This window comes from Lepidochelys olivacea (genome assembly GCF_965140295.1).
Source record: "Lepidochelys olivacea isolate rLepOli2 genome assembly, chromosome: 1".
NCBI lineage: Eukaryota > Metazoa > Chordata > Testudines > Cheloniidae > Lepidochelys > Lepidochelys olivacea.
In genome coordinates this window covers 207,090,238-207,107,805 of record NC_140411.1, presented here as the reverse complement: position 1 = coordinate 207,107,805, position 17,568 = coordinate 207,090,238, and the positions used below count along the sequence as shown (strand labels likewise).

The 17,568-nt window shown below is 46.6% G+C and overlaps 1 protein-coding gene across 1 annotated transcript in view; it reads right to left on the bottom strand.

Moving 5' to 3' along the window:
* Positions 1-15,994: 15,994 nt before the first annotated feature.
* Positions 15,995-17,568, bottom strand: part of MAB21L3 (mab-21 like 3) — a 28,015-nt gene continuing 26,441 nt past the window's right edge. The window contains exon 7 of the mRNA XM_084623838.1: positions 15,995-17,140. Coding sequence (XP_084479964.1) covers positions 16,907-17,140 — 234 coding nt within the window. The 3' untranslated portion in view covers positions 15,995-16,906. The remainder of the gene's footprint in view (positions 17,141-17,568) is intronic.

Below are 17,568 nucleotides of genomic sequence, written 5' to 3'. Positions count from 1 at the left end.
GCTGGCACCTGACCAAAATGACCAATGAGGAGACAAGATACTTTCAAAAGCTGGGAGGAGGGAAAGAAACAAAGGGTCTGTGGGTCTGTCTATATGCTGGTTTCTGCTGGGGACAGACCAGGAATGGAGTTTTAGAACTTTTAGTAAGTAATCTAGCTAGGTATGTGTTAGATTATGATTTCTTTAAATGGCTGAGAAAAGAATTGTGCTGAATAGAATGACTATTTCTGTCTGTGTGTCTTTTTTGTAACTTAAGGTTTTGCCTAGAGGGGTTCTCTATGTTTTTGAATCTAATTACCCTGTAAGATACCTACCATCCTGATTTTACAGGGGGGATTTCTTTATTTCTATTTACTTCTATTTTTATTAAAAGTCTTCTTGTAAGAAAACTGAATGCTTTTTCATTGTTCTCAGATCCAAGGGTTTGGGTCTGTGGTCACCTATGCAAATTGGTGAGGCTTTTTATCCAACATTTCCCAGGAAAGGGGGGGTGCAAGTGTTGGGAGGATTGTTCATTGTTGTTAAGATCCAAGGGTCTGGGTCTGTAGTCACCTAGGCAAATTGGTGAGGCTTTTTACCAAACCTTGTCCAGGAAGTGGGGTACAAGGTTTTGGGAAGTATTTAGTGGGGAAAGACGCATCCAAACAGCTCTTCCCCAGTAACCAGTATTAGTTTGGTGGTGGTAGCGGCCAGTCCAAGGACAAAGGGTGGAATATTTTGTACCTTGGGGAAGTTTTGACCTAAGCTGGTAAAGATAAGCTTAGGAGGTTTTTCATGCAGGTCCCCACATCTGTACCCTAGAGTTCAGAGTGGGGGAGGAACCTTGACAAGGACCCAGAAGGTGGCATCCTCTGAGCAGCACCCTCTTTTTTCAGGTGGGCAGCTCCGTGCTTGGAAGAATCCATTACCAGAGCCTTGGTGGGGGATTACTAGGTGAATGGGATGCCCTGGGCAGATGTTTTGAAGATCTTTCCATCCGAGGATAGGACTTCTGGGGCATTATGATAGGTCTTCCGGGGACCCTTATTTCTGGCAGCAGTAGGTTCTGTAGCACTAGATGTGTTTAATAGTTTTCAGTCAACTCAGGCAGAGGAGGCTAACGATGAAATTATAGTACAGAAATTTGAGGAGTATTGGGCTCCATGCAAAAATAAAACATCAGAGAGATGTTTTGATACGATATTCCTGCTGAATAAACTCTGAGAAGACTGAAAGTCCTGAATACTTCAAGGATAATAAATAGTCAGGAATGGATGTCTTTAAGGATTGAAGGTCACACTGAGCTGCCAAAGCAAAAAACCTTTCCCTTTGGATCTACTTGTGACTCTTGTAGAAGCCTTTCTGCTTTGAATCAAAGTATCAGAACAGCTCCTGTCTAAAGCACTTAACCAGCTAGCATCCAGGCGGTCAGATACAGAGACAAGGGGGTACAGGTGTAGGATCAGGCTCGGATTCTGTGACATAATGTTCAGGAGATCCGGAAGAGCAATGGGCAACTGAATCGATAGATGCATCTGTTCTGAATACCGGAACGGACACACCCACGCTGATGCTATCAGCATTAGTAGGGCTTTGTTCCATCTGACTTTTCTGAGGCCCTCTGGGGATTAATGGGATTGGCAGGAAGACATACATCAGGTCTGTATTCCACTAGCTCAAGAATGCATCTGTAAGGGAGCCTGGGCTCATGCTGCTTCAGAACAAAAATGTGTGGCTCTTGTGCAAATTGGTGGCTGTATGTCGGGGGACCAGTACCCCCCATCACCCTGGGGTGGGATACGTGTGTGGTAGCCCCACGGTTAAGTCAATATGGTTGTGCTCAGCCACTGGACTGCATAGTCCAATGGCCAGAGTCAACAGGACTCCCCTTAACTGCAGGGGAGTGTGGCCCAATGGCTGGAGCCAATACAACCACCCTTGACTGTAGGGAGGTGTGACCTAGTGGCTGGAATCAATATAATCATCCTTGGAGGCAGGGTAGGGTGGCGTAGCAGCCCAAGTCAATACAGCCACCCTTGGAGGCAGGGCAGGGTGACCTAGTGGCTGGTGCCTGGGAGCTGTCACTGGGGGGAAGGGGAGGTGGCCCCGGTAGGGCGGCCTGGGGCCACCCGACTCTATCGGGCCCTGACCCAGGGCCCTAACAGCAGTTGAGCAGCCCACCACTGGGTAGGCAGGGAATCCCACCGAAACATGCTGACCTCCTGAGGGTGGGAGGTACCACTCCCTTACCCTCCCTGGGACACTTCCTAGCGGCTTTCCTACAGCAGAGGTATCAGGGCCTCCAGGCTCCTCAGTGCCGGACGCTCCCTGGGGTTCTACTGGTGGCAGGCCTCCGGTTCGGGTCTCAGGGTCTTCGGCTCCTATTGGTAAGGGCTCTAACGGCTCCTGGGCTGGAGCCCCTACCAAGCGTCCTTCCTCCTCAGCAGAGTGCCCAGACTGAGCTATGCTGCTCCCTTTTATGCTGCAGCAGCAGTTGGAGCATGCCTTGGAGGGTCAAGGGGGTGTGGCTTTGGCTGCTGAGAGCACTGCTTTAACCCCTTTTGCTCCAGTGCGGGGCCAGTCTACCCAGTCACACTGTAGTAGGAAAAGAGCCTGAGACATAAGCTCTTGTATCAGAGGCCTGGTATGAGGCAGGACCTGCTCACACAATCTGGCAAGAACAGGGCTGAAATTGCAGAAATACACATTCCTAAGATGTGCTAGTCACAGGTGTTTGTGCAAACGCGTCCCAATATCAAGTGGTATCAGAACATCCCGATATCAAGGATGGTACAAAAACATTCCCCAAGGATAACAGGATCACACTGATCTCTCCTAAATGGTAAGATCAGGATGACAGTACGTAATAAAGATGTTTTGATCGAACCAACATGTACAAGGTGATGGGTGATAACTAGCATTGTTGGGAAGCAGTAACTAACTATGTCAAACGGGCAATACTAACTTGTTTGTATCAGGTGGAACAAAGCTCTGTCCTTGTCTCCGTGCGTCCCGCGTTTCCTGGTGGATTTTGCTAGCCTCAGAGGCTCACTGTGACCCTCCACGTAGCCCTTCTCTCTCTAGAGCAGTGGTTCCCAAATTTTAACAATCTGTGAACCCCTTTCATTAAAATGTCAAGTTTCACGAACCCTCTCCTAAAAATGAATATTTCCAGAAATTTTCTCCTTTACCTGAGTATAAATTATAAAAGCAGTGATCTTGGAAATATAAAATTTGTTTTTATGACATGCTTATTACACACTATTTATTAATTATGTATAATTACAGTATTTTTATTACATGATGAAAATGGCAACACTCTTCCAAGATCTCACTTTCGTAGTGTGTATCATTTTGAATAAGCCTGTTAGAAGACAAGGTTCCTATGTTTCATCAAGGAGTATCAGATGTGAAACAGCAGGACGGTATTTAAGAAGCCAACTCAAATAGTTCCTCCTACACAAGCATTCAGGTCTTGAGCAGTCCAGGCAAACAACACACGTTACAACCAAGCTTAAACTTGTTCTTCATAATAATTTTAAAAACAATACTAGCTGCCTATTTAATTTTAAAAGCAGAAAAATATCCACCTCCCTTTTTATTTTGTATAAGGACTCTTGAAGTTTAAATCTCCTCAGTGTGATAGATATGCTTGCTTTGAGCTGCTTAGCTCTTGGAAATTCAGGGCCTCTGGGCTGCTGGCCCCATGCTGCCTGCAGTCCCTAGAGACAGCTCTGTCTGCCATTAGGGAATTTTTTCCCGAGAACCCCTGTAACATTTCGCAAACCCTCAGGGGTTCACGAACCCCAGTTTGGGAACCACTGTTCTCGAGGCAAGGGTCACAGCTTACTGAGCCATTTTCATCATAAGCCAGCAAGGGAGATAAGGAGAAGCAACCCTCCCTCACACAGTCTTTGTTGTCTCCCAGCCTCAGTGATTAATCAGGGAAGGGAGGGGAGAGCCCGGGCCCGCCCTCTACTCCAGGCTCCAGCCCAGGGACCCTAATAGTAGCAGCTATGGTAGCTGACTTTTTGGAAATAGGATGTGTACAATTCTCTGGGCCACTTCCCCACGGCAGCCGCCACTCAATATCTTCTTCACCGTTACCTCAGGGCCTCCTTCCTTGCGCCAGATATGGATTTGTACTGCTTAGTTCCTCCAACAGCACGGCTTCCTCCTACAGCTCTTGACACGTGCACCTCACTGACTAACTGGGAGGCTTTTAACTAGTTCTAGCCAGCCCTTGATTGGCTTCAGGTGTCCCAATCAACCTAGCTATCTCCACTGCTTTCTAGAAGGATCTTAATTGGCCCCAGGTGTCTTGATTAACCTGGAGCATCTGCCATTTGGTTACCATGGTACCAGGGATTTGTTTAGCCTGGGGCTAACATACTTATTCCTCACTACTTTACTATAGCCATCTGGCCTTGCCCCGTCACACAGGGTATAAAGATACATCTCAGAAGGAGTATCTTTGTCCAGCCAAGGGGGGAATGGAAAGTCCCGCCATACACTGAGCTGCATCCACTGTCACTGGCATTAGGACCTGCAAAGTTCATGCTGTGGCTGCCTGGTTGACAAACTAATTTCAACTGCCCCAGAAGAGGCCAAAGATAAAGTCTGGATGTAGCAAAAGTATAAAGGGGCCACGTGGCCCAAAACCCCAAGACAGACTTTCACTGAAGTCCTTGGGTGTTCATGTAGATTTGAAATGAGTGCATTACACTGCAAAATCTGTCCTGTGGGAAATAAGCTCTCACGGGCCTTGAACTGCACCTATGAACAGTTTGAGTGGGAGTGAGAGTTGACTTGTCCTGATTGATCTGGAGGCCTGAAATGGCAAAGAGGTGGAGAACCATTCATACTGCATTGTGTTAACCAATATATGCTAGCTAGCATGTATATATATCGTATTAATAATATATATTATTTGTTCATATAAGGGATGTGAACATTGGTTAAAAAAGTTAATTGGTTAAACTATTAAAATTATATAATTTAACCAGTTAACCGAGGTCACTCTGGCGGGCTGATGCAGGACAGCAGGGGCTGCGGTCCTGCTGGCCTGGCATGGCCGGGCCTGGAGCAGCTCCAGCCCGCTCAGCATGGCTCAGCAAGGGCTAGGGCCACTCCGGCCAGGCTGAGGCTGAGGTCCTGCCAGTCTGGCCTGGTGCAGCTGGGGCTGGGGTCCCACCAGCCGACCGGCCCGACTCGGCCGGGGCTGCTAAGGCTGGGGAGCTTTTGGCCAGCCGCCAGGGTTAACGGTTAAGGTCCAGTTAACGGTAAGCCTAATGCTTAACCATTTAACCTTTTACATCCCACACACACACACACACAGTTAATAATAGTTATATAGCCCAAAGTGGCCTATACCTTTTATAATTGTGTACAATTGTGCTAAGTGTCCCATAATAACTGGCATTAGCTGAAGTAAGTTTTGGCTTAAGTAGATAGGAAAATTGTCAGAATCAGTATATATGAGTGTTTTACCATAGCAACAGCTAGAGAGTTATTCCCACAGGCCAGTACTGGAATGTCCCAAAGGAAATGGACAAGATATATGTGTTTTCTACCCTGGTACAAATCAAGGAGATGCATTCACAGACTAGTACCTGGAATGCTAGTATCCAAAACAAACAAGGAAAGGAACATAAGTCAAGGAACTGGGAGGGACTGCTGGGTTGGATTTTAGTGATGTGTCAAGAGTTTTATAACTTTTAAAATATCTTATAACTAGTCCTTGCTGCACTGTGTAACTTTGGGAGCTCACTTTCTGTGTAAGGTGAATGTAACATTGCTGTACAAGATGGCTTCCCAGAGACTGGTATCAAATAGAACTTTTTTTCTGTACAATATTATTATTGGCTTAGAGCAATAAACCTGACTGATGTTGCTTATTTGGTCTCTTGAATGTATTTCATAATGAAGCAAAGTAAGGTCGAGCAACTGACTATACAATTTATCAACAACTAAGAACACAAAGAGAGGATTAGGAAAAACCTTTTCACTAGGCGGGTGCTGAAGCACTGGAATGCGTTACCTAGGGAGTTGGTGGAATCTCCTTCCTTTGAGGTTTTTAAGCTCAGGCTTGACAAAGCCCTGGCTGGGATGATTTAGTTGGGGATTGGTCCTGCTTTGAGCAGGGAGTTGGACTAGATGACCTCCTAAAGTCCCTTCCAACTCTGATATTCTATGTTTTGCCCCAAATCAGCCAATCTTTGAGATATAAGTAAATGTGCAGTCCTTGTCTTCACAAATGAGCTGCTAAGATTGATAGGCATTCAAATAAAAACCCTTGGTGCCATGGAAAGGCCAAACTGTAATGCTCTGAGCTAAGTAGACAAGCACTTCACTGGGTAATGTACTGACTTTTAAGCATCTAATGGATGAGGCAGACAAGATTTTCATCGGGTGTCCTCTTGTTCTTGCTGTTCATCTCATTCTGTGAAGGTGCTGTGTTGTAGATACAAAACAGAAAGAAAGATGGCTGCCAAATGGGGGCGGGGGAGGAAGGGATTTATGTATCAGTCTAGGACTCTTGACTGTGGACTCAAACTTGCTCCTGAGGCCAGGTGTCATGTGATCAGCAACGGTAGGAGAGGCCGAACTTCTCCTTCTCTGGTTCCGAGGTCTTTTCTTGGGAGGTTTTAAGGACTTTTTTGGGTAATGAGATGTAAGCAGTGTCAGGATGAGCTCCACCCTGACATCTGGTGGTGAGGTGTGGCAAGTTGTGGAAAAGAACTTCAGGGGCCGATCTCATTTGCATAGGCACACCCACCACGCCTAGAATGAGACCATAGCTGCCCAAATGGTCACTTTGGCTGCTGTGGGATCCCCAGTGTCTCTGTTATTGGGGCAGGAAGAATAAATTGTTATTACCCTGATTATGGGAACTGTGCTTGGAACTGTACGTGGCCTTTTGTTACGATGGAGGGATTCACCATCATCTAAGTAGCACTCGCTAGGCAAGGGTCATGGGTTCCAAAACTGTGTGAATGGAGAGAGGCTGGGGACAAGTATTAATACTTGGTGGCATGGGTCCCTTGGTGAGGGCCTTACATGCTGATTGCACTTCCTCCTCTCTCCACTGTGGAATATCAGAGCTAATTTTGATTTCATTAGAAGTCTAGTTATAGGCTGCTGAGCTCACTTTGGGCTGACAGTGCACCAGCACTGGGGCTCCCCTACTATAAGCTGAATTCACCTAAGAGCTGAAATCACTGAGTGTTGTGTTAAGTAGTGGGGGAGCCAGAAGATATATTGTGGAGCAGTTTGCGGGACGGCTGGTGAAGCAGTTCGACATGGAGCAGTGTGTGGATGGCAGGAGCTGCTTGTGGGCCGTGGAGCTGAGCGAAGGAGTTCGTGGGGCGGCTGGCGGAGCGGAGCGCAGCTGAGCGAAGGAGTTCGTGGGGCGGCTGGCGGAGCGGAGCGCAGCTGAGCGAAGGAGTTCGTGGGGCGGCTGGCGGAGCGGAGTGCAGCTGCGCGAAGGAGTTTTGTGGGGCGGCTGGCGGAGCGGAGCGCCGCGCCGCTATGGAGCTATGGGGCGGTCAGCTTCAGATCACGTAAGGTGCCTCTTACCCCCGTCCCATTTCCACCCAGGTTGGGAGGTAAAGCTCCGCCGATAAACTTTCGAACTCTGGGGCTGCCCTGACCAGGGACAGAGACTTTTGGGGCATTGGACTTTTGGGGTTGCTGGACTCAAGAACCAAAGGGAAAAGGGCATGCCCCAATTTGCCTGGGGTGGGGTTGTTTTTGCTCATGGGTTGTGTTATGAATCCGGTTGGTGGTGTTTCCCCAACATAATGCCACATTGTTTCTCTCTGTTATTAAAAGACTTTTGCTACACTCAGACTATGTGCTTGCGAGAGGGGAAGTATTGCCTCTTGGAGGCGCCCAGCGGGGGTGGTATATATTTGTCCCAGGTCACTGGGTGGGGGCTCGAGCTGGTTTGCATTGTGTTATTGGAATGGATCCCCTAGATATTGAACCCGGCCCTTGTTGCTGCCAACTCTGACGGGCAGAAGGGTTACAGATATAAGGAGGCTGGTCTTTGCTGTGAAAGGTTTGAGGCCTAACCCACCTCTTCTGGGCTGGAGTGTAGAGGCCTAAACCCAGATACTCAAAGGTCGTGTTCAACTTCCATTGGTTTCAAGAGGAGTGGAGTGCTTTGTCAATACTGGAGTTAAAAAGATCATGACCTCCCAACGGTAGGGTCTCAACTGTGCTGTGAATCTCATTTGGTTTGCCTAATGATTGCAGGCAAGATGCCTTGTGCATGGTGACAGAAGTAGCCCTTGTCCTTGTGGCTAGGTCAAAAGCATCTAGTGCTACAGACAATACTGTCTTGGCAATCAGCTGACCTTCAGTATAAATGGACTTCAGTTCATCTTTTTGAGTCCTGTGTAAGTCTATCCACAAACTGGGAGATTTTGTCCAATCTGAGGTGATCATATTTCACTAGCAAAGCTTGATAATTTGCTATGTGAACCTGGAGGCTAGCAGAACTGATCTTCCTTCCAAATAAGGAAAGTTTCTTTGGCTATTTATCATCAGGCATCAATTTAGAAGGCTGGTACTATTTTGTTTTCTTGTGTACTGCAGCCACTAGTAGAGATCCAGGGACAGGGTGGATATAAAGACCCTTTTGGAGGGACTTGATAATTGTGATTTGTTCTTTTAGAAGTGGCTGCGATAAAGGCCAGGGTCTGACACAGATCCTGGCCAGCTCAAAGATGCCCTCATTAATGGGCTATTACTCTGCCTCCTTCACCACTAACAGGTACCACTGTGAGGGCCAAACTGTGCCCTGAGATACACAGGCCTGGGCCACCACCTCAGCTCATGTCACTTAGCATAGCTGTGTTGATTAACACCAGACATGGAGCTAATCCACCCCTGAAGCCATAACAGCACAGGTTGTAATCTGATCAAAAGTCATATACTAAGCCAAGCTGGGCTTGGTAAGATTTTGATTCACTTTCAAGAAAAGCCCAGCAGCTGCCTGCAATAGTGCTAGGAATTCCTTACTCCTCCTGCTGAGTGAGTACAGAACCACTACCCCAGAATGGAGCTTGTGGACAAGCATAATTGGCCTCTTTCAGATGTGAGGTAAAATTAGGGTCATGACCAATTGTGTTCATGGGTTATGTGACCCAGGGTGCCTGGGCAGCCCTCACTGAAAATGCCAAGGGCAGGGCAGGCTGCAAAAAGGAGAACAGATTCTCCCAAAGATGTGTGGTTAACACTGAAGTTAAATTCACCAACCAGTCACAAACTGTGCTCCTGATCCCCCACATTGGTTATCAAGAAGCACACAGGTCCAATACAGGCAGAAGTTATTTGAAACTCTGCTCACTATACAAAATGTTCTTCTGACCCCAAAAGGCCAGCTACGTAACCAGGTCAATATTAGTTTGGATCTTACCCAACATACCACGCTGCCAGCCAATCCTTTAGTGTCTAAAACTCAAGGTTTATTATAAAAGAAAGAAAGAACAAGAAGAGAGTTGTTAAATGGTAAAGCAATCACATACATAGAGACTTCAAAAGTCCATACATCAGATTCTTAGCAGCATTGGTGAGTTTGCTGGCTTGAAAGTCCCTCTGGAACACACCCACAGTTTGAAAGGGTAATTCAGTCCTTTGCAGTGGTGCAAGTAGGACCCATTTCTTACCGGTACGGGGGTGGTGGGGCACCAGCTAAAGGGGGGATGTGACCTTCCCACGTGATACTCCATGTGACTTCTCTCAGCCCGGGGCCCCCATGCTCTCCCCATCCCCTCCCCATGATTCATCCCACATCACTGGGGCGGGGGGCTCTGTCCTTCTCCTGCTGCCGGAGGAGCTGCCGGCGTTCTGCAGAACCCCCAGCCCCGCCCCCTGCCCTGCCACGGAGCTGCATCTCCTCTGGCGCCATCTGTACAGCAGCAGCCCTGCTGGAGGACAGGGCTGGGGGTTCTTCCCCTTTCCCCACTGGGAGGGGCAGCAGGGAAAGGAGCACAACTCCAGCAGCAGTACTGCCCCCAGCCTCCCCCTGCCAGCCCCGTCCTCCAGCAGGGCTGCTGCTGTACAGACGGAGGAGACGCAGCTCTGTGGAAGGGCAGGGGGCGGTACAGCCATGCCAGAGGAGCTCGGCTCCTCCTGTGTCTTTCCGGTACACCGTACCGGCTATAAATACCCTGCTGGTATGGCGTGCCAGACCGGACCACCCTACTTGCACTGCTGGTCCTCTGTTCAGAGCTTCAGTCTGCAGAAAAGTTCCTCCAGAGGTGAGAAGCAGGAATGAAGACAAAATGGCCTTTTAATATCCTTTGCCATGTAGGGTGACCAGACAGCAAATGTGAAAAATCGGGATGAGGCTGGGGGGTAATAGGAGCCTAGATAAGAAAAAGACCCAAAAATCGGGACTTTGGTCACACTATTGCCATGTGGCCTTTGTCCCAAACACAAGCCTCACAGCACGTGGCATGGAAAAGCCTTAGAGTTCTGCCCAGAGGTATGCCCCTGCTTGTCTTGATGACTCATAAGGTATAGTCCTTGGCTTTTTCAATGGGTTCATTGTACAGCTGATGACCCTTTATGGGCCATCAAACCGGCTAGGCAGAGCTGATGCCAATCTGTCTGGGGGGTGTCACCCAGAAACAAGCACAAGTCTGGAAATACAGCAATACCCTATGTATCTATAACTCAGAATACAAAGGTGATAAAAATATATAAACAAGATTATCATACTTGGCAAATTGTAACATTTTCACAGATATCTTACACAGCATATCTGGTCCGATTCCTTGCAATTTTATATTATTGGCATCAACAATATCCTGAAGTGTCTCCCATATTCCATACAGCATCACAGGTTATCCCACAGTTACTTTTCATAAGAGTAGTACAATCAAATCTCGTGTCCTGGTCAGAGTCCATTGTTCAGGATGACATTCTGCATACCTCAAATCCCCTCTGCAGTTTCAGGTGGATTCAGTATGCTTTACTTCCGGTCATAAATTACCATATGGCGGAGGTGCGTATTGGTAAACCGCTGCTGCGTACCGTAGCAGCAGAGGCTCCATATGAGTGGTGGGGGAAGAGAGAGGAGCACCACTAAGCCCTTCATCCACAAGATGTCACGTCCATCTTCTGTGGTTGGTGGTATGGTAGGTACGAGGCACCTGTCCCAGCTCCGTGGCTCTCAGAAGTCATTCCTAGCACCAGAGATGTGGGACAGGCCCTGATTCCCTCCACACAAACCCCTGCTCTGAGCTGCCTCAAGGGACACTAATATAAACCTTCCTTGACCTGGGACCAGTGCTCCCTGCACAACAAGCCTTCCAAACACAGGTTTCAGCCATGTGGCACCCAGGCAGTCTTCTAAAGGCTAATGAGTGGGGGCTGGTCGGGAACTTTTGAAAAAAATTTGGTCAGAAAATGCTGATGCATCAAAACTGGCACTTTTTGCTGAAACCTATCCGTGTCAATGCAGCTTCCATAGGGAAGGCGCCTTGGGTCCAGGGTGGAATTTCTGGTCAAAACCAGAGTTCACCTCAGAGATTAGACAATACCCTGTAATTATAAGCCTCACCTGGGAGACCTTCAAGTTCTTCCTGTCAGACAGAAGAGGGACTTGAACCTGGCTCTCTCCTAGACTGGGCTGTAGTGGGGCCAGATTGCACTGCAATGGCATACCTGCATTTTTGCTGCACGGAGAACAAAATGGCATTCTCCAAATGGCATCCTCCACTTAGCATGACCTCTCATGCACTATTCAGGACTACACCACTACTCTTATGCCAGGGGAGTGCCCTAACCAAAAGGCTATTCTGGAGTGGGGCCTAATCAATCACTCCTGTTGGAGTTGTTCCATTTTGTATAAATTAAATATTCATTGGGCCACAAAAAGCAATAGACAGACTCTGTAGTCCAATGGCTAAGGTACTCACCTGGACTGTATGAGACTCATGTTCACATCCCTGTGCTGAATCACACTCTGATGGGGTGGTGCTGGGTGTGTCTTTTTTTGAAACTTCTTGATTTCATCCCAGGGTTGAATGGAAAAAGAGTTGTGAACCTTTTTGAGAGTTCAATGGATAGGAAAAGCAGTTCCTACCCAGCTCTGAGAAAGAAGCATGGGGCAAACCTCAAAGGCTAGGGATCTGGATTTGATAAATAGCCAAACTCCCATCCCTGTGCTCTGGACCATGAGACCTGAATAAACTTAGAGATGTGTTGCTTCCATTTATAAAATCAAGGAGAGAGAAAAGGCAGACTATAGAAAAAGTATTCGTGGCCATACCACAACTTGATGCTAGAGGGTGCTGCAAGTCCACAATTACCAGTATAGGTGGAAACTTGGCATTCCCCAGCCCCTTCCATCACTTTTCAAGTTCTTTGCAGCCCTACTGTCATCTTCTCTTCATCTTCACTGTGTGGGTGACCGTAGGATGGGGGAAGAGGCCAACCTGGAGAATGGACGGGTCTCTTTATAGCCATTTTGGAAGCTCCCCATTTCCTTTTTTCTCTCCATCTGGGGACTGGGCAGAGAAGGGGTTGTAACTGAATGCAACCCCTCTCCCACCTTTACAGAATTATAAAGGGTGGTGGAGATGACAAGAGAAACAGTGAAGGAGCAGTAGTGACTGCTGTACAAGCAGAACCTGCAAGCTTCCATGAGATTTGCATACCATGCATGCTGAAGGGGGAAGGTTTGAAAAGACCCACAGGGAAGGACCTATCATGGAGATGAAACAAATTTTCCCTGAGTGCAGTGATCACATCAGGCAGAGTCATCTTTGTTGGTGCTGCTAATGGAGACCTCTTATCGAATTCATATTGAATTCCCTTCCCAGCATGAGTGCTGAGAGGAGGTGAAAGACAGGCAAGTGCTGTAGGGGAACTGCCTTAAACAAGACAGTAAGTTCTGGGGAAAGGAGGAGAGAGGGGAAAGGGGCTGGAGGTGAAAAAGAGTAGTCTGGGGCAGGAGGATGGAACTGGAGGACAGAGAATGATGGTATCCTGCTACCAACTCAGAAATGGACAGGGATACAAAAATGAGCCTATCAAGTCCACGAGACCTCCTTCGAGACAGACACTCAGGCTGTTAGCTTGGATGACACTTGTATTCCTTGTCATGTCAATAATGTTATTGAAGTTAGAGCTTAGGAGAGAGAGTATGAGAGGGCCAGACATGGGCAAAAAGCATCCTTGGATATGAGAGAGAACTGGGACAGAGATGGCCTTTGAGAAGGAGGGGCTGGAAAGACACACGGGGAGGGAGCTGGAAACAGATTATTATTATTAGTGCTGTCAAGCAATTAAAAAAAATTAGTTGTGATTAATTGCATGATTAATTGCACTGTTAAACAATAATAGAATACCACTTATTTAAATATTTTTGGATGTTTTCTACATTTTCAAATATATTGATTTCAGTTACAACACAGAATATAAAGTGTACAGTGCTCACTTTGTATTTATTTTTATTACAAATATTTGTGCTGGAAAAAAAACAAAATAAATAATATTTTTCAATTCACCTAATACAAGTACTGTAATGAAATCTCTATCATGAAAGTTGAACTTACAAATGTAGAATTATGTACAAAAAATAACTATTCAAAAATAAAACAATGTAAAACTTTAGAGAGTCTACAAGTCCACTCAGTCCTACTTCTTGTTCAGCCAGTCACTCAGAAAAACAAGTTTATTTACATTTACAGGAGATAATGCTGCCCACTTCTTGTTTACATTGTCACCTGAAAGTGAGAACAGACGTTCACATGGCACTGTTGTAGCTGGCGTTTCAAGATATTTATGTGCCAGAGGCACTAAAGATTCATATGTCCCTTCATGCTTCAACCACCATTCCGGAGAACACGCGTCCATGCTGACGACGGGTTCTGCTCGATAATGATCCAAACTGGAGTGGACCGATGCATGTTCACTTTCATCATCTGAATCAGATGCCACCGGCAGAAGGTTGATTTTCTTTTTTGATGGTTCGGATTCTGTAGTTTCCGCATCAGAGTGTTGCTTTTTTAAGACTTCTGAAAGCAGGCGCCACACCTCTCACCCCTCTCAGATTTTGGACGGCACTTCAGATTCTGAAACCTTGGGTCAATTGTTGTAGCTATCTTTAGAAATCTCACATTGGTACCTTCTTTGCATTTTGTAAAATCTGCAGTGAAAATGTTCTTAAAATGAACAACATGTGTTGAGTCATCATCCCAGATTGCTATAATATGAAATACATGGCAGAATGTGAGTAAAACAGAGTAGGAAACATGCAATTCTCCCCCAAGGAGTTCAGTCACAAATTTAATTTACACATTTTTTTAACGAGAGTCATCAGCATGGAAGCATGTCCCCTGGAATGGCTGCCAAAGAATGAAGGGCATAGGAATGTTTAGCATATCTGGCACGTAAATACCTTGTAATGCCTGCTACAAAAGTGCCCTGTGAACACCTGTTTTCACTTTCAGGTGACATTGTAAATAAGAAGCCGGCAGCAGTATCTCCCGCAAATGCAAATAAATTTGTTTGTCTTAGCGATTGGCTGAACAAGAAGTAGGATTGAGTGGACTTGTAGGCTCTAAAGTTTTACATTGTTTTGTTTTTGAATGCAGTTCTGTAACAAAAAAAAAATCTACATTTGTAAGTTGCGCTTTCATGATAAAGAGATTGCGCTACAGTATGAGGTGAATTGAAAAATACTATTTCTTTTGTTTATCCTTTTTACAGTGCAAATATTTGTAATGTGACAGGGTCAGGCCAGATGGCTACAGGAGAGTGATAGAAGACATATATTAGCCCCAGGTTGAGTAGGTCACCTTTCCCTGGGTAAGGCAACAGGGAAGGTTCCAGAACAATCAGGAACTTTCTGGAAACAATTAAGACAGACAGGTTGATTAGAACACCTGCAACCAATCAAGAAGCTGCTAGAATCAATTAAGGCTGGCTAATCAGTGCACCTGAGTTTAAAAAGGACCTCACTTCAGTTTGTGGCGTGCGCGTGAGGAGCTGGGAGCAATAGGCACTAGGAGCAGAGAGTGAGAATGCGTACTGCTGGAGGACTGAGGAGTACAAGCATTTTCAGACACCAAGAGAAAGGTCCTAGGGTGAGGATAAAGAAGGTGTTGGGAGGAGGCCATGGGGAAGTAGCCCAGGGAGTTGTAGCTGTCACACAGCTCTTCCAGGAGGCACTCTAGACAGCTGCATTCCACAGGGCCCTGGGCTAGAACCCAGAGTAGAGGGCGGGCCCAGGTTTCCCCCAAACCTCCCAACTCCTGGTCAGACACAGGGGGAGTCGACCTGGACTGTGGGTTCACGAAAACGGCCAAACTGAGGGCTGCCGTGAATCTCCGAGGCAAGCAAATCCTCCAATAAGCACAAGACCCACCAAGGTAGAGGAGGAACTTTGTGACAGTAATAAAAATAATAATATAAAGTGATCACTGTACACTTTGTACTCTGTGTTGTAATTTAAATCAATATATTGAAAAATGTAGAAAAACATCCAAAAATGATTAATAAATTTCAATGGGTATTCTATTGTGTAACAGTATGATTAAAACTGCGATTAATCATGATTACTTTTTTAATCGTGTTTAATTTTTCTTTATTTAATTGCGTGAGTTAACAGCGATTAGTCAACAGCCCTATCTATATTGTGGGAGGCCTCGCTGCCCCAGTCAAGGATCATTGTGTTGGGTGCTGTATGCACTCATCATGAAAAGACAGACCCTGCCCCAAAGAGCTTATAATCACATGAAAGGGTGTAAGGGGCTAGAGCAGAGCTCATGATGATCCCCTGGCCATGATAGCTAAGAGAAGGTGTCTTTTTAAATTATGTGAGCATGTTATAATCCAGCCAGCAATTTACGGTTCTAGAAAATAAAACACTTGATTTTAAATTTGAGTCATTTAAGAACATTAAACACAACATTCACTTTAGAACTTTTTTTGTTTCTTTTCTCAAAACACTAGCACTTTATTTTTTATATGTTATTTATATAAAGCTCTGGAATCCTCTGCAACTAGGAACCTTTGACAAATTCTCCTTCTGTCTCTAACAGCACTCAAAAATATACAGGTGCTAAAAGGTGAGAGATCAGTTCGTCCCCCAGACAGCTGGGCAGAGCCAGATGTGCTAGAGAGCTCTGTCACAGCAAACACCGCCGGGGGCTGACAGCATGGCACTATACAGGTGGCAAAGGCAAACCCGGGAAGCCTGCCCCAAGCAAAATGTGAGACAAAAAGACCACAAGGGAAAGGCAAAAAACAGTATCTGAACTATTCAACACTTATCAATTAAACTCTCTTTACCATGAGGGCGGGACCCACATTTAATTGTGGAGGGAGGTGAGAGAGACTGGCTCTAACAATAACACCTTGTGATTGTACCGAGGTCTCCATTTGAGTATCTCATTGCACTGTACAAACATTCATTCAGTCTCACAACAATGCTGTCAGGTAGGTAGGTATTAATTCCATTTTACAGATGGGCGAGGAGGCAGCATAGAGGAGTCAAGTGATGAACAGAAGGCCTCACAGCGAGTAGGTGGCAGAGTAAGGTCTCCTGATTGCTAGTCCCCTGCTCTTACCACTAGACCACTCTGCATTTTGGCCTATGAGCCATAGGACTAGTGACAAACAGTGGGGCAGTATCTAGTCTGGTTTGTTTTGGGGATCTGGATGGCAGTGGCTCCAAGACAGGCAGCTCAAGCTGTAGAAAGCAAATTGCAATGGCTGGGCATCAAGAAACCCTCTAGTTTTGTCCTCTTACTGCTCTCAGTTTGACTCTTCTCTTCCATACTGCACGTGCCACACGTCTCACGTTCAAGGTCACAGCATCTACTGAAAGGTCAGGAAGAACAACTACAGACAACAAGAAGGGCTAGGTAGTAAAACAAGATTGGGATAGCAGGTTCTCCCTGCCTCAGTCCAGGCAGAGCACGGGGTTCTCCAGGAAGACGGCGAGCTTGCCTGCCACTAGGTCCAGGTCGCTGGTGTTGGCATACTTGAGCAGGTTGGTGCCCCTGACGAAGTAATGCTTCAGGAAGTGCTGGTTCACGCACTTGTGCAGCTTCTGCACCATGCGCAAGAAGCCTTCCCGGAAGCAGAGCCAGTCCTTGGTGCGCGGGTACTTCTCGCATGTCCAGAACAGCACCATCTGCAAGAGGCAGATGGGAGGGAAGGAGGAAGGAGAGATGTTACAGGGATGCTGCCAAAGATTCACACAATTAGCGAAGGTAATTTTTCTGCTGATGAAAAGTGCTGTAGTGACCGCCCTGACGACTGAAGGCAATGGCAACGCAAGCGTCTCCTGCCACTTTACCTCCCCCCTGACACAGAGGGATCATGCTAAGTCAATCCTAGCCCTCCTCTCTAGTTACCATACCAACAAGGATACCAGTGGTTCACCAGGGGCTGGGGAGTGAGACCCACCAAATTCATTTCAGAGAGGCCACCAAACAGCCATCCATTGGGAACAATTTTCAGTCACTACTGACCTCGGCGGGCTTGGAACCAGTGACCACCACCAGCATTCACTGTGCGACCCTGGACAAGTCACTTCCCCTTTCTGTGCTTGTTTCCTAC